This window comes from Miniopterus schreibersii (assembly GCF_964146895.1).
Source record: "Miniopterus schreibersii genome assembly, chromosome: 7".
Classification (NCBI taxonomy): domain Eukaryota; kingdom Metazoa; phylum Chordata; class Mammalia; order Chiroptera; family Miniopteridae; genus Miniopterus; species Miniopterus schreibersii.
Window position 1 is genome coordinate 18177988 of NC_138108.1, and position 23361 is coordinate 18201348.

At 43.8% G+C, this 23361-nt stretch overlaps 1 protein-coding gene across 2 annotated transcripts; it reads left to right on the plus strand.

Moving 5' to 3' along the window:
• Window positions 1–2111: 2111 nt before the first annotated feature.
• Window positions 2112–22453, plus strand: IDH1 (isocitrate dehydrogenase (NADP(+)) 1). Of its 2 annotated transcripts, XM_081142896.1 has the most exons (10): window positions 2112–2314; window positions 3212–3284; window positions 6236–6373; window positions 9972–10263; window positions 12782–12887; window positions 14495–14672; window positions 15809–15960; window positions 18621–18761; window positions 19877–20039; window positions 21496–22453. In XM_081142896.1, exons 3-10 carry the CDS (start codon window positions 6252–6254, stop codon window positions 21584–21586), a joined length of 1245 nt encoding a protein of 414 aa, XP_080999022.1. In that variant the 5' UTR covers window positions 2112–2314; window positions 3212–3284; window positions 6236–6251; the 3' UTR covers window positions 21587–22453. The 2 variants fall into 2 exon arrangements, with proteins under 2 accessions (XP_080999022.1, XP_080999023.1); XM_081142897.1 differs by lacking the exon at window positions 3212–3284 and having other exon boundaries at window positions 2131–2314.
• Window positions 22454–23361: the final 908 nt, after the last annotated feature.

Sequence of the window (23361 nt, forward strand, 5' to 3'; positions counted from 1 at the left end):
AATCATTTTGTCTATAAATTTATTTTATAGTTGTATAAGACCTAGCAGCATAAGGAGCATGTATCTAGTTTTATGCATATATATAGTAATATTATAAGTCAATTCTATAGATCTACAAAAAAGTATTTTCAATGATAGCAGAGTTCCTACATTACTGGCTTAGGAAACACTATTTTAGATGCTGAGACTCCCATAAGTGTTCTCCTTCTTCCCACACTGGCTTAGAGCCAAATTTGCAGCCCATTTCCAGCAGTGTTCAGAATTTGATGGAATACGCTTTGTGATTAAATTCACCTTGATTCTATATAATTTCCCATATTTATGCTCTCTTTTCCTCATTTTCCTCACCTACATTCAATGTCTTTTATCATACTATGTTGTATGTATCTGGAAGGCTGCCCTAAATCCTTTCGGGAACAAGAATGAATATAAATACTTTTAGTAGTGGCCAAAGGATAATAAAAATGTGAACCCAATATAATATGGAGTAAAGCTACAATCTCAGGTAACTTTGGGTCTCAGATTGGAGATGAAATACACACTCATACACCTCTATCATCATTTCTACAGGAATAAATGGAGATGACAGCTACTTTCCGTTAATCCGCCTCAAAAATCAAGTGTAATGCTATGTATTCTTTCTTCCTTTTCTCTTAGGAAAAATACCAGTGCCCTCTAGTGTCAAAAATGCCCCTTTGTGTAGTGCCCTTCCTATCAGTTTATCTTCAAAGAGTAATTATAATAATGCGATGCTAAAGATAATTTTTAAAAATAAATTTGGGGACATTAAATCCCCAGCAGCAATACACAAGCATGCTATTATCCTAAAAATTATTATCTAAAATACTCCTTTACCCCATACTTTCAAGAGTAAGGAATACACAAAAAGTAATTCCCAGCAGGGGACAGATTTTTTTTTTAATCCACTGGTTTCTCAGGCTTCACATCTTTAGTCTAACTTCTCTAGAGCCCAGATAATAATCTCCTCGTTATCCTTATCTTCTAATGCAACGACGATCGGGTCTATCATAGTATGTAATAGTAACTGAAATTATAGTAGTTCCGCCTTATGGGAGGCGAGGGGAGATCAATTCCAAGACCCCCACGGGATGCCTGAAACCATAGATAGAACCAAACTTTTTTCCTAAGCATACATACCTATGATAAAGTTTAATTTATAAATTAGGCACAGTAAGAGATTAACAACCACCAACAATAAAATAGAACAATAATAACAATATACTGTAATAAAAGCTATGTGAATGGCTTTGGGGCCATTATTAAGTAAGGTTTACTTGAGCATAGGCACTGGGATGCTGCAAATCAGATAGTCAATCTGATAACTAAGCAGCAGGTTACTAAGTGACTAAGGAGTTTGTTAGCTGTGTAGTCTACGCAGCATGTATATGCTGAACAAAAGGATGATTCACTTCTCAATGCGGACAGAGCAGGAAGACTGGAGATTTCATCATGATATTCAAAACAGTGCGCAATTTAATACTTATGAATGGTGTTTTTATGTAATTTTCCATTTACTGTTTTCTGGACTGCAGTTGACCACAGGTAAAGGAAACCACCAAAAGCGAAGCCGCGGATAAGGGGGGTTGCACTCTAGGTACGGACGCTCCAAAGACCTAGTCGTTGGTGGCGGCGGAAAATAGTCACCGCGGGGTGCGTGCGTGCGTAAGCGTGCGATCCTCCGCGTTCTGGCTGCGGGTGGAGTGGCCCGCAAAGCAGCCCGCGCTCATCGCCTGGGTCGCCCTTCCTTGGGCCGAGGCGGCTCCGACGACCGCACCGTCGGCCGTGCGGGGAAGGGGACTGGCCAGGCGCTCGGGCTCCCCGTCCGCCCCCACTGCGGCCCTGCAAACACCCCTCGCGGCCCTAGAGCTCTGGCCGCGCGGGTCTCGGGACAGCAGCCCCAGCGCGCCCCCCGCCCCGCCTGCAGGTGGCACCCGCTCCTTCCCCCACGAACCGCCGGGGCAGCAGCCCCCGCACCGCGGGTCGCCCCCCACGCTCCCGGCCCGGCCTTGACCCCCGTGCCCCGCCCACCTCGGAGGGTCGGAGCGCGGCGGTTGGCGGCGCGGCGGGGGCGGGGCCCCGGGAGGTGGGCTGAGGGGGCAGGGCCCGGAGGGGACAAAAGCCGGGAAGTAGAAAAGCCGCCCCGCCCGCTGGTCCGTGGGGCTCTGGGCGGCCGTGTCAGACGCCGAGGCAGCTGGGGCCCGGCTGGGATCGCCGGTGTTTGCACCCGAGGGTTGCATCGCGTGCGTGGCTGTGCCCCCCCCCCGGTGCATCGCCAGCGCACCCGTCCCTGCAGGTAACCGCGGCTGCGAGGGGCGCCGCCAGCCCTGGCTTCGGGGGGCTCTGAGCCCCCAGCGGCTGGAGTGGGGGAAGGAAGGAAGCTACGATCTCGGGTGTGGAGGGAGCACCTAGCGGCGAGTTCTGTCGCGGGAAAGGGGAGGAAACGCAGGCATTGCCCGTGGAAGGGGAAATGAGGAGGGGGAGGGTGCCGGGTGCTTGGAAGGCCCGCTCGTGGGCGCCGGAGGGTGACACTGGGCGGGGGACGGCTGTGTGCGGGGACGGCGGCAGCCCAGGGCTGCAGGCGGGAAGGAAAATCGGGCGCCGGGAAGTCGCGAGGACCCGGAGGAGATTCCGTTTGGGGTTTGGGGGAAGAGAACGGGCGGTAAAGGCAGCCGAACGCCGAGGAGCGCGGAAGCCCAGGAGCTGGGCGCGGGTGCGGCGAGCCCGGGGTCCGGGAAGCCGCCCCCGCGCGGGGCGTGGAGGGGAGGAGCCCGGCGCCGGCGCGGGGGGTGCGGGGGAGGCCCCGCAGCCGCGGCACAGACCCGCGTCCCGGGGAGGGCGAGCCCCCGGCGGCTCCGGCGCCCGTTTCAAGGCCGCGCCTCGGCGCGGGAAGCAGCTGCGCCCGCACCCGCTTGCACCACGGCTGCCAGGACGTGTGCGGGCCGGGCGCCCGCTGGTCGTGGCGTCGCCCGAGGCCGCACCGACGGCGAGGCCAGCTAAGGGACAGCGGACGCGGGGCGCTCCCGCGGGCGCAGCCCTGGCGTGTGCGGGCGAGGCGCCTGCGGGCCCGGCTGCCCGTCGCCTCTGCGGTCCCCTCCGCGCTGCCCTTTAAACCCGGTCCACCGGCTGTCTCAGCCCCGACAGGAGGGGTTTGCACTTAGCCCTTTGATTCCGTTTGGCTTGGTTTTTCCAGGAGATAAACTTCCCTCGGCCGAGTCTGCAAGATTGAGAGGAGCTGGGCGATTAGAAGTCGGCTCGCTGTGAAGGTGAGAATTAGCAGTTTCTCCGCTCCTGTGTTTTCTTTGATGTGGCAGAACTGCTTCAGTGGGCCGGCCCTGCGGGGAGTGAGTCAGGAGCATTCCCAACAATAAATTGCAACTGCCTTCTTATTTCTTTCAGTACAGCGTCTGCTCTCCAAGAGACTGTTTGTCTGTGTGTGTGTTTTGCCTAAAAATTATTGTAGTTCATGAAAGCAGCTTAAAAAATGGCTAAAAAAAATTGGGGTTGATGAAAATAATATTAGACAGGATGAGCAGCTCTTTTTTCTTAAACTACTCTGCATTAGTCCAGGTTTATTTTCTGGAATTACACAGTGTGTCAGGAGATTGGAATTCGGCTGTTTTCAAACAAAATGAACTGGCCTGTGGGAAAGTCCTTCCTTCTGAAGTTGGGGTTTGGGTGGAGACAAAATCAGAGGGGTAAGGGTAGGCAAGTGAATCCAGTGGGGCCTAAAGCCCACCTCATGGCATTCAAATCTAAAAGAAATAAAATAATGTCCTTCATGGTAGTAAGCCAGGGTCTACAATACAGCTTCTGCTGTTTAGTTAAAAGGTGGTAAAATTTTAGTTAACTAATGTGAGGAAACCTGAAATATTTCAGTTATACATTATGAATATAGAAAGATTACTGCTCAAAACATTTACTTCAACTGAGAAGACAATAATTAACTAAAAAATACTATCACTCAGTATGGAAATTTTAAATAAGGTGCATGACCTTCTATTAATTGTATTTGCCATCAAGGAAAAATAGCCAAGTAATAACTCTTTTATAATACTGTATGGCCATGGAAATGTTGTGTTAACACTAAGATAAGTTTACTGCCTCTTTTTTGTTTTGTTTTGAGTTAAATATAAGAACAGATGTGACTGTGGGATCAGCATGACTGAATCATATACCTTAAGTTATATTGTAAATTTTACTTGAAATTACAAATGGGAAGTAATTGACTCATCCACACGAGTTTGCTCATTTCTTTCACTCTAATTGAGCTCAGATGGTTCTCTAGTAATAGTCTAGGGAACCTCCTAAACACTAATAAGCAGGATTTTAGAATTGCAAATTTGGGAAGTGAAAATGGGCCCGGGGATAGAAATACATCCTGGCTTGTCACGAGAAACTGAGGCTTACCATCTATTAGTCATTTCATTTTTTAATTTGAAGGCCAAATTACTTGAAATCAGCTTTTCAAGAGAGACTGTTTACAGGCCTCTTACCTAATAATTTTTTGAATCAGTTCTTCTGACTTTTGCAGTCCTCAGCTATAAATTCGGGGGAATAAAAGCAATTTGCAGTTGTGTTGCTGGGGGGAAAATGTTTCCCTTAGAGCATTATGAAAGGGAACAGATACTTTAGCGGGTCAGGCTTCCTCTGCTTCTCAGAGATCACGCATAGGACATGGCCTGCCTTTAAGCCTTATAGTCTTGCTTCTTCCAAACGGTACACCCCTGCCCTTCTGGGGAACAGATGGATTTGTATTTGCTACCCCCACACCCTGTTCCTCAAAGTGACACCTCTTCCTTGAGCAGTTCTGCTTTTCTATGCCACGCACTGGCAGCTTACCTTTGTCCATGAAAAGCCAGAAGAGCAGTACTGGAGTTGGGTTACCGAGGAAGAGGACAGGGACATGCTTGGGTCCTGAGCAATGACCTTGTATATACAAATTTCTCTAATTGAGAAATCACTTTCATATTTAGCTCCACATCCTCAGTATTTAATGTTGTCTCTAGGAGAACATAGCTCCACCAGGAATTCTTCGTCTTTCACTCTTGGACTTAAAAGTTCTTTAAACCTAAGTCACAAGAACTTGTCTCATCTTCTCAAGGGTAGTTATTTTAACCGAACAGTCTCTTAAAAGAGGAGAAATACTAGCTCTCCTCATGTTGCTCATCTTGAGGGCCCCGTAAAATGAGGAGTTGCATAGAAGTGTTCAAATAGCATGATATTGTGGAAATAATCGTGTTTTATAAGACAAACCAATAGTTATGAGCAATGATTACATTATCGAGGGACTTGTACAGGGGCAGGCTCCCCGATGCTCTAGCTGCGTCGCCTTGGGGAAGCTACTTCTCTTTTGTCAAAGTAAAATAGGAAAATAATTTCCATCTTTCAGGGTTGTGAAGGCTAACTCAAACCGCTCATGAAGCATGTAACACAATGCTTTATGCAGAGAACGTGCTCAGTTCTAATGGTAAATGTGTTATTACCTTGTCATGCAATCATGCTATTATAAATTATTCTTGTAGTAGTCACCAAATGTTTAAATTTTTTTAATACTATTGTGACCGTGCAGAAACTTCATTTCTTTAATATGATCTTCTCTCCTTTCTTTCCTTTTACTTCACAAACTGGCCTCATCCAGCACCTTGACTCGCCTGCCTACTTCTTCCTTGCATGTCTACTCCCTTAGTTATTAAGCCTTTAGGACAATGAAGTTCTGGTCAGCATCAAATAATCTTAGAACAAATCCTCAGGTCTTTTCACCACAGAGACAGAGTTTCAATTAAACTAAAGTTGACATCTAGACCTCAGTTATGTTTCAGCTCCATACCCAGAAAAACAGTAAAACCATATGAAACTATGCCATGGCTGACATCAGGACCGGATGCACTGATCAACTTACTCCCTACCCTACTGCCAACCAATCAGCAGAGATCACTACCCTAACTCCCTTAGTCACCATGATCAATGATTTTTCCTCTATATAACCCATCCCCTGAAAGCCATCAGGGTGCCAGGTCTTTGAGCATTAGCTCACCTGTGACTCCAGGCGTGAGCCACCCTCATCTAATAAACCCTTACTTTCTTGACTGCACACTCCTGTCATTCCTATTGGCCTCTGATGTACACAGGCAAACGGACCCCTTTAGTCCAGTAACACTATAATGAAATAAAATGACAAGATATGTGTCTTAACTTTTTTTTTTTCTTTTTAAAGGTTTATTGAAGTCAAAATGTCTCAAAAAATTCGTGGCGGTTCTGTGGTAGAGATGCAAGGAGATGAAATGACACGAATCATTTGGGAGTTGATTAAAGAAAAACTCATTTTTCCATATGTGGAACTGGACCTGCACAGGTAAATGAGTTACAGTCATGTGCAGCTTAGCGACAAGGATGCATTCTGAGAAATCTGTGGTTAGGCAGTTTTGTCGTTGCTCAAAACATCCTCGAGTGCACTTAGCAAACCTAGATGGTGTAGCCCATGGCACACCTGGGCTCTATGATACAGCCTATTGTTCTGTAGGGGAGGAAAAATAATTTTCCCTCTACCTTTCTGGGTTCTTGGCCGAGACACCCCTGTAATAAAGACAAGTTAAAGGAAAAACAAGCAAAAGTCTAATAATATGTATACTTTCTGTGTACGTGGGAGAGACTCAGGACAACTGAGTAACTCTCCAAAATGGCTGAAGCCACCACCTGAAATACTGTCTTTGACTGAAGACAAAAGAAGATGTCAGGGGGGTCAGTTACAGGAGGTTATCAGGAAAAGCAGTAAACAAGGGTAAGGTGTTAGGCTATTTAAGTCTTCCTCTCCTGCATTCATGAGTCTGGAGGTGAGGTCATCCCCCTCTTTCTGGTACAGCAAGGAGACACCCTCAATAAATGGAGAGTTCCCTGCAAATGTAAATGTATTTTACAAGGGGTAACTTCTACTCAACTTTTAGAGCTTCTCCCATGTCTGATTCTTGAAATCAACCAGCCTAAAATAATCCTTATGCCAAAGAGACATATTTTGGGGTGACAAACTCTGTTCCCCTGCTGCTCCTCGGCTGCCCACTTGTACTAACTACTATAGGCAGTTGTAACAATGTTAAGTATGTGTGTTGCACTACGTTATGACTGCTATGACATCATTAGGTGATAGAGATTTTTCAGCTCCATAATAATTTTATGGGACCACTATTGTATATGCAGCTCATGACTGTTCCTCCACATAGCAAACTCAGCAAGTATCATCTAAGTGATTTCAGCATGTAGCCAACTTTTTTACATAGATACAGCTGTGTCTTTTGGATAAAGCTCTTGGGGGAGAGTGCCTGAATATATGCAAATCAATCTTCTGTTTTAAATTTGGCATTGCTAGATAAATGACTTAATTGTTCAGAAGACAAGTATCATGGAGACGTGATTCTCAGGTCTTTCCAAATCTGTTTCCTATGAGGTTTGATTTGTAATAATACTCAGTGGCCAAGAGTAGCACAACATTGCCCTGGCTGGTTTGGCTGTGTGGTTAGAGCGTCAGCCTGAGGCCTGAAGGGTCCTGGGTTTGCTTCCACCCAAGGGCACCTACCTCAGTTGCAGGCTCAATCCCTGGCCCCAGTTGGGGCATGTGTGGGGGGACAACCAATCGATGTGTGTCTCTCACATCAATGTTTCTCTCTCTCTCTCTCTCTCTCTCTTTCTCTCTCTCTGAAAAGCAATGGGAAAAATATCCTTGGGTAAGGATTAAAAAAAGAAAAGAAAGAGAAGCACAAAGTATTGTTTGTAGAACAGGAAATAATGGAGGTGCATCCTATTAAACTGAATGAAGTTGGCACAATCTTGTCCTCTCCGGCTCTGTTTTCTATCCCTCTGCTTAACTAGCCAATAGCCCTTTTCCCCTTTTTAGTCCTTGCCTTTTGCCCTTTTCATACAATTGTAATATGAAAAGAACCCTTGAAGTAGTTTTAATAAAACTACTGACCATTCAGAAGTTCCCTTAAACCACTTGTGTCCTAAAGACTTGAGCCTTTGCCCTGTATTTAAAGTGTTCAGAGACAGATATGAAAGTCTCTCTGGAATTCTCTCATTTTTTTACCTGTGTTTTCCATAAACTTGCTCATGCTTTTTGAACATTTGAACTAGGTAGAGATAGAATTTTTACAAGGGTGAAGTGGCTGAAGACTGTCACATTTTAGCCAAATTAGTGGCAACTGGAAGCGTGTTTGCCTTGACCCAGAATTATTCATCAGACTGTGTCCTGAGGACTGTATATTTGCTGGGGTGTAGGCATTTAATTTATGTGGTGTCATTAGGCACCCTTTTTAATTCTAAGCCTAAGATGTTGATAATATCTTATTGCAACCACATGGAGTAGTAAATACCTGCAGAGGTCAACAAAACATACGGTAAATGAAGCATAAAAGCGTCCTCCAAGTAGGGTAAAGAAGCACGTTTACCAGCACACTCCTGTTTCAGAGCTTTACAAGGCAGTAGGTGAGTTTGCAGAGTTCTTGCCAGTAGAATAGCTACAAAGATGCTTTCTTTGACCCTCGTTAGCCTAGAGACATTAGGAGTTTTAAAGGATAGTTCTTGGGCCTAGAAAAAAACTGTCACTGGCTATAGACCAAAGAATTTTTGGAGGCTCAAACGAGTTTTATGTTGGCATAAAATTGCTATTATTACATGACTAGTTCTTTTTTGAGGGGAGTGGAGCAGTTCATTTGTTTTGTTTCCCACAGGCTGGACAGTAGTCCAGGCCATTTATTCTTTCTTTTTTCTTAGAATTGTTAAGAAGAGAAGCAAAAAAATCCACAAACTTATTGCTAGTCTCTCCTGATGAAAAATGGTTGCTATGAACCTGAAAACTGCTGACCACACTTGTTTGAGTTGGGAGTAGAGGTTTGCTGAATTGTTTACATATATTCAGCACTTCCTGTTCTAGCAGATAAGAGAGTCAGTGCTTTATTACACTTATGTGAATTAGCTAAGCTCAGAGCAGTCTGGAATTCTTTTTTTTTGGAAATACATGAAGATTGCTACCTTGCATTTACATCATGAGTTGGGATATCTAAGGAAAGGAATACAAGAATTAAAAAGAAATCTAGAGGCTTCATGGTTCAGCAAGTTATGAAAGCTGAAAAACTTTAAGAACTTGGAGAACAAAATAGTCACATTGCTGTTTTGTTTTTTTCTGTTTTCAACAAATGATTTCATACTTTAGATAAAGCTTTACAATCGTTGTCTGTGCTCTGTGAACAACCAACATTCTTTTCAGCTCTGAATACCAGTGTGGGTGTTGGTGTATATTCAACTCTTGCTCTCTGGGGTATATAAAACTGTTGCTTGATTCCATGACTTGCCCAATAAACTGCAGGCTTGTGTCCAGAACAGAGAGACTTGCCCAAGAATAAGGGAAGGGTTCATCATATAACCATCTGACATTAATGAAGGATGCATTAGCATTTTTGGCACTGAATGTCACATCTATGACTCCCACTACTTAATGTCAGAATATAAGAAAAAAAATTTTAAACCCTCTGACCCCTTTATGTTTAGAGCACAATATTTAACTAAGGAAAAAATAAGGTGGTGCTTAGGCTCCCATTTTTATGTTGATTATATGGAAGTCTGCCAAAGGGTTGCTCTGGTGCATTGCCTCTATATAGTGAAAGTAGGCAAAGGGGCAGAGCACGATGGTTTCCATTCAGTTTCCTTCCAGACAGCTTCCCACTGCAGCCCAGGGAGCCATTGCCCCGCAGTCCAGCCTCTCAGTGCCTTTTTGGTTGGCACCATCTTCTGTGTCTAGGGTGCATTAATGCTGAAACTTGGCAGATGTGGGTATATTAAGAGCCTTCACTTTCCGCAGGGCAAGCTCTGCATGCCCTCACCATGCAGAGATAGACAGAATGGTAGCAGCCTTAGTCACCCATCAGTTTGTCTGGAAAGTTCTGTTTACGATTTTTCCTTCCCAGCTATGATTTAGGCATCGAGAATCGTGATGCCACCAATGACCAGGTCACCAAGGATGCCGCAGAAGCTATAAAGAAGTACAACGTCGGTATCAAGTGTGCCACCATCACCCCCGATGAGAAGAGGGTTGAGGAGTTCAAGTTGAAACAGATGTGGAAGTCACCGAATGGCACCATCCGAAATATTCTGGGTGGCACTGTCTTCAGGGAAGCTATTATCTGCAAAAATATCCCCCGGCTCGTGAGCGGGTGGGTAAAGCCCATCATCATAGGTCGTCATGCGTATGGGGACCAGGTAAGTCGTGTTGGCCTAGTTTGATTTTCATTCATTCTTCATGGCCTGTGGCTGCCCAGCAGTTCTGATTTACATGTGTTTTATTCTTATCTTTTGGTGGCGACTTCCATTAAACAAAGTACACAATTAAGAAATGCATATATGTATATCTGTGTCTTTACACATTTAGATAGAAGTGGATACAGAAAAACTCACAGATGGGCACCCTTCTCAACACAAATGATTTTCGTCAGATGTGTTTTTTTAAATTCTTTTATCTTTTTATTAAGTTAAAACACACAGTATTGACATTTTTGTGTGGATAATTTCCTGTCTTCAATCAAATCAGTAGTTCTCAACCCTGGCTCTAAAAAGATCCCTTTATAGGTTTTTTTGGTGTTTGTTTTATTTTGCCATTTTAATGTGTTGCTTTGTCTTAACTCCAATGCTTGAGACCCACCTCACACCAGCTGAATGTGAATTCCATGGAATTCAGGCGTTTTAAGCTCCCCGAGAGATTCTAATGTGTGGGCAGGGTTGAGCACCACCAAAGATTATGTGAAACGGGATCACTTCATACATAAAAGGAAAAACTGGCTCAGTAGTTGAAAGCAGTCGCTTTAAGACAGTTCTTTCCTACCTGGAACAGAAAGTTTAGTTTCTTTTTTTTTTTTAATATATCTTTATTGATTAGAGAGAGAGGAAAGGAATGGGAGAGAGAGAGAGATAGAAACATCAATGATGAGAGTCATTGATCGAGCCCGCAACCGGGCATGTGCCCTGACCAGGAATCGAACCCCGATCACCTGGATCCTAGGCCGACGCTCAACCACTGAGCCACGCCCGGCCAGGCAGAAAGTTTAGTTTCTATACTTCCGTGCAAGTAGGCTAGTTGCCAGATTACACCGAAAACCAGCCAAGTAAATGAAATCAAAATTTCATGTTGAAACGGAGGTATTCAGACTTTCATAGAAAACAGCTTATGGCTTAAAAGACCCTGAAAAACAACAGAAAAATTATACCCAGAGGCTTTGATGTATGTAGCTGTCCTTAAAAATAGTCTGGGCAGGGCAGACCACATTCTCTTCCTGGGAACAAGTCACCACATCAGTCCTTGAGGGGTAGTTCCCTTTGTTCTGTCCTGTGGCTCACACTGTGCCTTCATCCTGGCCAGTCCCTTTACAGGTCCCTCCCAGAGGCCCAGGAGAGGGAGTACAGGTAGGACTGCCGCAAACTCCCTAACACCATTCTAAGTTCATTTGAGTTCAGTGGTGTCATTTTTGTCCTTTTTATGATGATGATGATGATGATGATGATGAGTATTTTGGCATCAGTGACTTGGAAGAATGATTATTCTATTTATTAAAGACCAGATTGAAAATTCCAAACCTCTGGTTAATTCTCTGGTCATTTGAATGTGCATAAACATCTACAAAGCATGTAAATTGCTTTGGTGCCTGTTTCTTCCTTTTGAGAACCGGGAATAAATAACCATAGTAAAGGATTTTTATGTCCTGAGTGTTCTGCATAGACTGGATTTTGAACCTTCCTCAGTATCTGACAGCTCTTTTATCAGTCATTAGTGTCTGTCATTAGTGTTGCTCTACACAAACAAAGGCACGACTGGCGCCTGCGGGTACCGGACTCTGAAAGCAGTCTTCCCTAAGTCATTGAAGAAGGTACAGTGCAGCAGAGACTTCACAGATGCCTGGTGCAGGCTGGGCACGTTTTTCCACTAGAGTAGCTCCACGGCCATGAGAGAGATGGCTCTCCTCGGATGGCCCTTTCCTAAGGGTCATCAGCCTGTGACAGCTGCTTCCAGAATGGTTGTTTCATACGGACAAATCCTGGACCGGGCATTGGTAGTAATGATAATCATGAAGAGACTAAGCTCTAAAGGTTGAAGGACCAGATCCCAAGTCTTTTGACCCTAGATGCATTATTTTCACAACATCACAGTCCCTTCCTTGTAAGATTGATATGGGAATCAAATGAGATAGTAAGGTGATACTAGTTAATTGCTTAAAGCGTCTGTCTTATAGTGAGGACAAGGTATTAGCTCTTTCTTTATCATCTTCAATACTACAGCTAGTATATCACCCCCCCCTGCAGGAAGGCTTCCCTGCCCTCCAGGTCATGCCATTTCTTCTGCTGTGCTATAGCATTATTTGTCTATGTCCACTCCGGATGTTTGAAAGCTCTTCTGTTGCTTTTCACTTCTGTATGTCTTTCTTAGGTCTAAGTTTCCTAAGGGAAAATACTTTGTTAATTCTCTCTCTTCTCCATACCAGGTGCTCAGAAAACTGCCCTGTGTGTGGTAGGCACCCAGTAAATACCGATTTCTAACATGCACTACCACTAATTAGCTTTGGGGACTCTCTGGACCTCTTCATCCCTATTTCTAGAATAAAAGAAGGTTGAGCTGCACTGCCCTGTTTGTCTAGGCGTCTTTCAGCTCTGTTCTATGGTTCCCCCCCCCATTCTTTGTAATACCTGTTGGAATAGTTGTTTTTTTAATATATTTTTTCCCCCTATACAGTACAGAGCAACTGATTTTGTTGTTCCTGGGCCTGGAAAAGTAGAGATAACCTACACGCCAAGTGATGGATCCCAAACAAAGACATACCTGGTACATAACTTTGAAGGTATGTAATTAAGTTCATCGTGATCATTTTTTTACAGATCATTTAGACAGCATTATTCCTGGTTATTTGAAGTTAGTTGTGTGACTACCTAAAAGTACAGCCTGAATTTACAACATTACTACGGGACTTAAAATCTAAATGAAACGGTAATTGGCTTCCATGCCTTCCTGTGGCATGGAAAAGGGCACAAAAGGGATTAGCCACTTAACTGGAAATGCACATAGGCAAAGGCAGGTTGATAAATAGGCATTTCTCTTAAAACACGAAGGGAAGGTTGGCTGGAGTCTGTTGTGCAGGAATTATATAAATTAAACCTTAATAGCTCCAAATCACCTATCATGTAATCCTGCCCTTTGCTCTGGTAGGGTTTGTGTTTAAAAATGGTTGTGTTATGTATTTGCTGGAATGTTCCTCTTGCCCGTCTGAGTGTTTATTCTGTGGAAGGAGAACATTTGTTTTTTGCCTTGCCTTGCCCACCATTCTTCTTCAGAAGGCCTGTTGTGGAAAATTCCACTCCAAAAGAGGACCCTCTTCCTCCACTAAAGTTATTAAAAGGGGACAGCTGTTATACTTTCAGCAATAAAGATAAATTTTTAAAAAAAGGACACAAAAACTCAAAAGTTACCTAGCTTTTGTTTTCCTTGTCTCCTCTAAATAATGTCATTTTTAATTGACTTCATTGGGGTGACATTGGTTAATAAAAGTATACAGATTTCAGGTGTACAGTTCTACAGTTCATCATCTGTCTATTGTATTATGTGTTTACCACCCCAGGTCAAGTCTCCTTCCATCACCATTTATCTTACCCCCTTTTACTTTCTTCTACCTCCCCCACCCCCCTTGTGGCGGTCACCATACTGTAGTCTGTGTCCATGAGTTTTCTTTTTTTTCTTTCCTTAATCCCTTCGCCCTTCTCACCCAGCCCCAACCCCCTCCCCTCTCACAGCTGTCAGTCTGTTCTCTGTGTTCATGAGTCATCATTTTAATGCAAGTTAACTCTGCCCGTTTCAGCACCTTTCACATTCTGAGCCCAAGTTGGCCCTGGACAGTGGCATGGATTCAGGCTCTATCTTTCAGCAGTAACAGAGTTCAGAGTTGTGAAACACCAGTGATTACACACGCAGCGTTTTTTTACCAATGACAGTGTGAACTCTTTGTATCCTCCAGGGAATTATGAGAATTTTCATTCTCTGGCTGAGGATTGAGTGTACAGTTAGAGTTTAAAATAAATGTTTGGAAAATTTAAGAGTATGAAAAGATAGTTTCAAAATTATTCACCCTTTTTGAGTTTAGTTCTGGTTCATATCAGTAGTTTTTGGTAGTCAGTATCTTTAGGATCCTAAAAAACATGTTTTTCTCACATCTACTCCCCTTTCAAAACAAGTTAAAATGTCCTTAACCAGAACTGGCTTTCCTCCTATTATGTGCCTCAGGAACTCATGGAATATTCAAGTTGGAAGCCTGGCTGGGACTTTTTTTGAAGCCTGGGCTTAGCCATTGGAGCTGGGAATTGGGTGGTTTGGTGGTAGTGGATGGATTTAAACCTGTTACAACTATACCCCACTTACCTTTCTCTTTTTTTTCTCTCCTTGGTGTCCCCCCCACAGACGGTGGTGGTGTTGCCATGGGGATGTACAATCAAGATAAGTCCATCAAAGATTTCGCACACAGTTCTTTCCAGATGGCTCTGTCTAAGAGTTGGCCTTTGTATCTGAGCACCAAAAATACTATTCTGAAGAAATATGATGGGCGATTTAAAGACATCTTTCAGGAGATATATGACAAGTAATTATGGTCCTTTTTTCCTTCTTTTTGCTCAAGCTGGCATCTGTAGTAAAGAAATTGCATCCTTACCCCTTTGGATCTGGGACAAATTGAGTGGAAGCCATCACTATCCCTTAAAGACAAGAGCAAAACAGATTTAATAGGAGTGAAACAAAAATCATTCTAAGTAGCTTTTTGAAGGTAAATGTGACCTCAAGTACGGGTCACGCATTTATTTTTTTCAGAGCCAAAGTTATGTATTGTTCGAAGAAAGATGCCCTGTTAGTAAGGGAAAGTTCTAATTTTTCAAGCATGAGTTTCTGAGTTGGGCCCATTTCTATTCTTTCTGAAACCCATTGTTGTGATTTAAAACTCTGCTTTAGTGTAGTTTCTTGAGCTGAAGTCTACATTTATAACAACTGGATTCAGCAACATGTGAGCATGTGTTAAATTTCAGTTTTTTATTTTTTAATTATGTTTTATTGATTTTAGAAAGAGAGGCAGGGAGAGGGAGAAAGAGAGAGAAACATCAATTGACTGCCTCCTGCACACTCCCTACCAGGGATCGAGCCTGAAACCAGGGCGTGTGACCTGAGCCCTGACTGGAAATCAAACTGGTAATGTTTTGGGGCACAGGATGACGCCCAACTAACTGAGCCACACCAGCCAGGGCATCATGTGTTAAACTTTTAACACAGCCTGACACCCTTTAGGTGCAAATGTTTGGGCCAGGGGACAGATTTTAGATCTCCTCCTTGAGGCATTTTAATTCCTCTTCCCGCTCCCCATCCATTCTAGGCCTGGAAGCTGTCCTAGTTCCCTTGATATCAGGCGGTAGAATAGTCTTTTTCCCCCTTACTGCATCCTTAAGGTAAACTGAATCTCAGGAATCTGATGAGTAGTGTATTAAAAACTGTAAAAGTAGTACTTGGGATACTACTGTTTTGCTCAATTCTCACTTCTCTCCAGAGTGGGTTTCACAGCTAGAAAATAACTGGGCAGGGATTTGAGCCCATGTGTCAGATTCCCAAATTTGTGCTGCTTCTACTAAAAATGCTGCTTCCAGCCCACCCCTCAGCCCCGCTTTGGAGAGTATATGATGTCCCTAACAAAACCAATTTTCCTCTCTTTTTGTTCTTTTCCCTTTTCTTTCTTAGGCAGTACAAATCCCAATTTGAGGCCCAGAAGATCTGGTATGAGCACAGGCTCATCGATGACATGGTGGCCCAAGCTATGAAGTCAGAGGGAGGCTTCATCTGGGCCTGTAAAAACTACGATGGCGACGTACAGTCAGACTCCGTGGCCCAAGGTAAGGAGCCCTTTGTAAAAACCATGAAATGTTAGTGCTGCAAGGCATCCAGGCCCATCTTCTCAGCTGATGGGTGAGGGAGTTAAGCACCAACTGGGGACGCTACTCCTCAGGGTCACGCAGGAAGGAACTCAGTGTCTGAGACTCTTGGCTCGAGCCTTGGATGTGTTAACACAGTTTATCTCTCAACCTTTTCCCCTCTTGAGGTTTCAGTGCCTCCAACAGGCAGCCTAACTGCCCGATCTGAAAATCACTCCCTTTCCTGCCTTTTATTCCCCTCCCAGAATGTGAAAACTAGGTCACTCGGCAAGGAAGGGGTAAAATGAGCAGCCTGCATTGTCTAAGGACCAAGGGGACTCTCCAAGAACTCCTACCTTTTTCTTTTTTTCTTTTTTTTTTTGGTAACAATTCTAAATGTTTATTCCTCTGATAACCTAGCTGATAACCTAGCCTTAAGGTACATGAAGCTGGAAGGGGATTTTGAAATCTCTTACCTAGTCCAACTGTGTTTGTCTTTCTTTTTCTATTTCCCTCCCTGCCTCCCATTTTATTTCTTCCTCTCCTTTATTCCCGGTCTTCTCCTCCTCTCATAAATGAAGAAACTGAGGCCGGAGGTGAAGTAGTTGTAGAGGAATACATCCAGTGAGAAACAGAGCTGGGAATGAGATCCGGGTCTTCCAGCTGCTTATCTGGAACCCTTCCCGTGCACTGCCCTTTACTGAGCTTGAACAATCATTGTCTTAATACAATAGCAACTTTCAAGAGAAGGTATTAATGAAGCGTAAATGAACAGACTGCTAGCTGGAAAACACGCCACACAAGATTCCTCATTTCTCGACAGTTGATTGGCATCAGCTAGCACAGCAGCCAAACAAAAGGTTGAAAAGAAATCCAAGACCTCGTTCATCGGCAACAGGAACTACTTACTCATGCCCTTCCTGCCAGCCGTGAAGCCTCTCTGGTACTGTAGAAAACATGTGTTCACTGCTTAGCTTTAAACACACAGGAATGGAGCAGAGAAGCCCGGGGCTGTTCAGAGAAATTCAGAAACCCGGGGCTGCATGTCCAGTGTAATCAACAGGAATTCTCCTTCCCTGGATTTCCTCAGCACCAAGTTGCCCTTCAGTTTCAGCCACCAAGGCAGCTATGTCAACTTGAAACTCCCAGTGAATGTTTGTGTCAATTGTTTGCTTTTCCCAGGAAGTACTACTTTTTCTTTCTCTTATGAAAAAGTTAAACATCTCTTATCATTTTTAAAATCACTAGGTCAACCCAGTTGAAGATCACTTTGATGTTAGATGAATGAGTACACACTCTTTGCTCTCCTGTTGCTCTAAATTCTCACGATGCAGCAGCAGGAGTGTTGCTTTGTGATAACCCCATGGTGGGTAAGGGAAGTGTCCTTGTAATCAGAGTTCTAGATAAGGGACCCAAATCTTTCCATCATTTCTAAAAATGCCCTCATGGCAACAAGGAGAGTATTCGGAGTGATATTTCAAATGTAAATATCAAGTTATAGAGGTTCAAAGGACTTTGAAATAGGAGTTCTGAAGGGTAGTGTCTAGTAGTGGCACACTGATAAGACACCTGGAGCCAAGGCTGTCTGGGCAGAGCCTGTAGATAAGTGTGACCTCAAGACGGCTAAACAGATTAAAAGGCAGCTGAGCCGTCTTCATGTTATTGTTCGGAGGCATGAACCACTTTGGACTCGCACCAAACATTTCACGTATGGCTTCTATTTTGACAGTGGTACCAGCTAGTGTCCTCTAGCATTAATACATAGACAAACTCACCGTGGAGAGTGAAGTATCCTGCACTCCCCCAATCAGTAAATATTTGAGAATTTGCTAAAGCCTCAGACCAACACAATGATATGAAAGGAACTCGTAACCCCACCCAGAGATTAATAACTGTATCAAAGATGAGTTTTAAAAATTGTTTATGTTTATTTACTTACTCTCAGACTAAAAAAATTAAGTACCAGCCCGTTATAAATTTGCATTAACCACAGGTGCTTTTGGAGAAATGTGTTCTTTGACATCAAGTATAAAAGAGTAATAAAAGAAGAAAAATCGATTGGGTGGACTTAAAAGGTGTAATGGTTCCCTGAATAGGAAACCACAGGGTAGAATTCTTTTGGTGGGGCTGTCAAAGGGCAAGTGGGGTGTTCTTGGGTCCATCCCACCCTGTCTTTACTTGCCTTTTCTTACCAGGCCCACTGATGGCAGAAGACAATTTATTAGTCTTTGTTGTCCCAGGACAGTGAAGCTTCTGCACATAAGAATAACAGTAATGCGCTGAACTCTCACTCTGTGGCAGGTGCTGTTCTAAGGAAAAAAATAAACTTCACATGCTTACTCATGAATATTACGTGTATTCATCTAATTCTCACAACAGGCCGATTAAGTAGGTGTTTTATTATTCCCATTTCATAGGTGAGAAAACGGAGCCACAGTAGCTAGAAAGTCACAGAACTAGGGTGGAATGCAGGCAGACCCTGAGTCCTCATCGGGGAGCAGGTGCTCTGAGATCAGTAGGCGAAGAGGAAGGATTATTGGTGTGTGTTTGGTTTCCCATGACCTGTGAAGATTAAGTCATTTGCTCTCATCCCTGAGAGCCCCGTGCCCTGAAGCCAATACTTTGTGCTCTGCCACTTACAGGTTATGGCTCTCTCGGCTTGATGACCAGCGTGCTGATTTGTCCAGATGGCAAGACGGTAGAGGCAGAGGCTGCCCATGGGACTGTAACACGTCACTACCGCATGCACCAGAAGGGACAGGAGACATCTACCAATCCCATTGGTAAGATAGTGTTTGACTGCCACGCTGATGTCCGGATCTCAAAAAGGGACTCAGACGTGTTCCTTTAGCTACCAGTTGCTTTGGGTGTAAAATTCCCACCGCACAGCTGCTTTGTTCCACTAATAAGAGCTGTTTTAACGTGCTCCTTAAAATACACACAATATATGCTTTTCCTTTTGGAGGGACAGTACACACTACAGAGGAGAATGTTATCAACAGTGTTTTCCTTTTCCTCTGGTGCAGTGAAATGTCACATGTGGCTGAGAATCTAAGTGCCACACGAATAGATCCTTCTAACCTGGCTTCAAGGACAGCACATTAAAAAGAGGTTACAGCCCAGCCGGGCGTGGCTCAGCGGTTGAGCATCGACCTAGGATCCAGGAGATCTCAGTTCCATTCCCAGTCAGGGCACATGCCCGGTTTGTGGGCTCGATCCCCGGTTGGGGGGTGTGGGAGGCAGCTGATCAGTTACGACTCTCTCATCATTGACGTTTCTCTCTCTCCCTCCCTCTCTCCCTTCCTCTCTCTGAAATCAATAGAGATATATTTTTTTAAAAAGAGAGATTACAGCCCCTCCAGGTGGCTCAGTTGCTTAGAGCTTCGTTCCACAAGGTTGTAGGTTCGATCCCTGGTCGGGAATCGAACGGGAGGCAACCAATTGATGCTTCGCTCTCACAGTGATGTTTCTCTCTCTCTCTTTCTCTGCCTTCCTCTCTCTAAACATATCCTCAGGTGAGGATAAAAAGAGAGAGGGAGCGATTACAGCCTGAAAAGAGGAGGGGAAACCAAAATAGACAAGAGGTAGAAGAGATTGTGGCCTCTTACAAATTAGTAAATGCCTTAGGCTTCAAGTGCTTCTTCCACACAATGAAAATGTGCTTCCTTCCAGCTCTAACAAAACCCAAAACATTCCTTCTAAAAAAATTAAGATTTAAAAAGTTTCTATTCAGTGAAATATTCCCAACTCTCCTAAAATTTAGAGTGCATGTGGGTAGTATCTGATGAAGTCAGTCACCTAAATAAAAACTGTTCTATTTTGAGGAACTGAAACATTTGGGGATATGTCTAGCTGGTGTGATTGAAGTGTGTGTGTTTTTTCCCTCTCTCTCTCTCAGCTTCCATTTTTGCCTGGACCAGAGGGTTAGCCCACAGAGCTAAGCTTGATAACAACAAGGAGCTCGGCTTCTTTGCAAAGGCTTTGGAAGACGTCTGTATTGAGACCATCGAGGCTGGCTTCATGACCAAGGACTTGGCTGCTTGTATTAAAGGTTTACCCAAGTAAGTGTAAGACACCGTGGGCTCTATGGTCAAATTACCACTTATCCTCACTGGGCTCAAGCATCAGTACTTTCTGGAAGTATATGAATTTTTTATTCTTCATCTAGCTCAAGGGTCAGCAGACACAATCTTTGAATTGTCAGATAATAAACATTCCAGGCTTTGTGCAATATACAACCTTTTCAAAACTAAGCAGCTGTTGAACTTTGTCTCTGTGGCCTGGGAGCAGTCGTAGATGATTAGCTTCTAGAATGGGTGCAGCAGCTTTTCAATCAAACGGAACAAAACTAGGCTGCAGCCTGGATTGGGTCCATGGGACAGTGTAGTCTGCTGACCCCTGATCTAGTTGACAATCAATGGGTGACAAGGTTCCATTTAAGTTAGCAAGAAAATTATAGACAGAAACAAAGGGGCCCCCAAGGCTATTCCACCCCTCTATTTTTTTCATTTTACAGATAAGAAAAGTAAGCAGCCCAAATATTAGATGCCAAATTGGTCATAGTCCCTTCCTTAAGTATCTGTAATCAGCAATCAGATAGTCAAGGGCCCACATATTGCCCAGGATTTGTCTAAGAACATGGTAACCCCTTATCCCAGCAGGATTAGCTGCTAATCTGAGACTCCACCCTCAAAGTCAGAGTTGTTTACTCTCATTCACCTCCTGAAACACTAGTGAAGTTTAACACCAATCTCATGTCCCAGTTGTGTCTTCAGAGATCTCAGTTAGGGTCAGTATATCCCAGGATATACTCAGTCACCACATCTTTCTTAAACTCCTTGCTGACTGGCTATTTCAAGCTAGAACTTGCGCATGCGACTGGCTACTTTGGTCAGCAAGGTGTTTAAAATTACTTAAATTAATGTAAGTGAAGACACGAGTTATCTAGTGACTGGTCATCAAGGTGTTAAAGTTCGAGCAAAAATACAGTACTTGAAATGTCCTTCTTGGTGTGATACTTGTGTAGCCAATTTGAATAGGCACCTAGCGGCAGGATGTTAGCCAGCCCGTTGTCTTTTTTTGTTTTTAAGTAAGACACTTAAAGAAATAAGATCATTAAAACTTTTTGGGGGGACATGTGACAAATTTGTGGGGATGCAGGTAAAAACATGTCATGCCCCGAATAGGTTTTGTCTTTTGTAAGACAGAGAAGTAAGAAGCGGTGGGTTTCAGTCTCCCAGGCATTAGTCTGAATTCTAACCCTGTGACAGTTTCACCATCAAAGCCACACAGCAGGGAACCTGCTGTGAATGTGTGTGTGGCCCAGACTCAAGCTGCCTGTAGTCTGGGTTAGCCCCTTGAACCTGGAGCAGTCATCAGCCCAAACTGGTAGCTTGTTAATGCTAATCAGTTTTCTTCTAGAAACAAATAGAATGTGAATTTAGCATTTCTAGGACTTCTCCTCTGCTGCAGATCAGAGACGAACTAAATTGTCTTTTCTTTTTCTTCCTCTGTCAGTGTGCAACGTTCTGACTACTTGAATACATTTGAGTTCATGGACAAACTCGGAGAAAATTTGAAGATAAAACTAGCTCAGGCCAAACTTTAAGATCATTCCTCAACTCAGGAGGACAAGTGTTTTTTTGTTAACTACGTCCACTGGTTTACATTTTTCTGTATAACATTCAAGGGAAGGGCAGAATCAATTTTGTAATTTGTTTAGAAGTCAGAGTTTTATCTTTTCTATAAGTTTACAGCCTTTTTCTTATACATACAGTTATGCCACTTCAAGAATGTGGCTGGAGACTTTTTAAATTTAAATTTTATTTCCTACTAGTAGCTTAGGAATTACTTTAGTGCTGATTTGTACTCGCTGTCACTTTTTCTCATGTTCCGCTATAAATGACCAAAATGAAGAGTGCTTAAAAGGTACACTGTAGCCACGGTTTTGGTCCCTAAAATTGTGTAGAGTCAAAATTCACTCCCTTCCCCACTCTCCATGGCCTGGGCTCTGGGTGCTGTTGGTGTAACAGGTGTCCCATCATGCGAGGTCCTTGACTTGTGAGGTCCAGCTGCACCTTAAACTTGCCCAAGAATTGGAACGAAGAGCGTGGGTGCAACTAAAATGTGTTGAAGACACAGCAGTCATTTGTGCAAAGAGCTCTCACTGAATGTTTCGAAATGTTAAATGTTTCTGAAGCCGCTGAAGAGCTCAGAATCCAGAATAAGTCCTACCTGGGGTTTGTCCCCTGTGTTTGTCTTCCCTTCCTGGCCTTGTGTGGTCTCAGTATTTTGCTGCCACCAACAGTGTGTTTTATTCAAGTGCAATAATACGAGCTGCACCTTTTTTGGACTTCTGGCCTGTTTTATGTCCTTCATATAAATGTGATTTTTCAGAAGTTGATTTTAAACACTATTCTGATCTGTTCTTTATCTGAACTGTTAATTTTAATTAAAATTAAGTGCTAATGACTAATCCGGGTTTTTATTTGTCGAGTGTACTTTGGTCGCCAGGCACCACGCCAGGTCTCATTTATAGGAATTTGATTTTGGAAAATCCCTGCCCTCAAGGAGTTTACGGTGGGGAAAATGGACAAGTAAACAGACAGTAAGATGTGGATCCTACCACGAAAAGGAAAGAAGACCAAAGCTAGAACAAAAGGGGTAACTGGAACATTAGGGAATCGACTCTATGCACATGCTAAGAAGTTTAGGTATTAATTATTATGTAAGTTAATAGGGAGCCAGTGAAGGTTTAACAAGGGAGGGACATGATCATATTTTCATTTAAAAAAAATAGCACTCTGGGCAGCTTTTTTTTTTTTTTTTAAATATGTCTTCATTGATTTCAGAGAGAAAGAGAGAGGGAGAAGGAGAGAGAGAGAAATATCAACCATGAGAGAGTCATTGATGGGCTGCCTCCTGCATGCCCTCTACTGGGGATCGAGCCCACAACCCGGGCATGTGCCCCGACCGTGGGAATCGAACCACGATCTCCTGGATCCTAGGTCGATGCTCAACTTGAGCCACACTGGTGGGGCTGGGCAGCTTTTGTGAAGAAGGAATAGTAGAGGGAGGGAGAGGAGCGGTGGGCACAGTTGAGGAAGGAAGACCAGTTATGAGGCTATTTTTGTATTTCTGGTCGGAAATGATGAAGAGCTGAACTGAACTCACAATGGCACTGAGAATGAAGACAATGGTATAGATCCTGAGAAAAGGAAAATGAGTTGATGGGGATTGGTGGGTCCCGGGAGATGTGGGATTGAGGGATGGGAACGAGTCAGCTTTCCCAAGTGTCCAACTGCACACCTGGAGAGAGGCTGGTCCACAACCCAGCGGTATCGGTGTGTTATGGGGAAGGAAATTGAGGCGTGGGCAGAGCTC

Coding starts and splice junctions, on each gene's coding strand:
- IDH1 (XM_081142896.1), top strand. CDS start 6,252: ATGTCTCAAAAAATTCGTGGCGGTTCTGTGGTAGAGATGCAAGGAGAT. Junction 18,762..19,876: donor GACATCTACCAATCCCATTG/GTAAGATAGTGT, acceptor TCTCTCTCTCAG/CTTCCATTTTTGCCTGGACC. Junction 20,040..21,495: donor TGTATTAAAGGTTTACCCAA/GTAAGTGTAAGA, acceptor TTCCTCTGTCAG/TGTGCAACGTTCTGACTACT.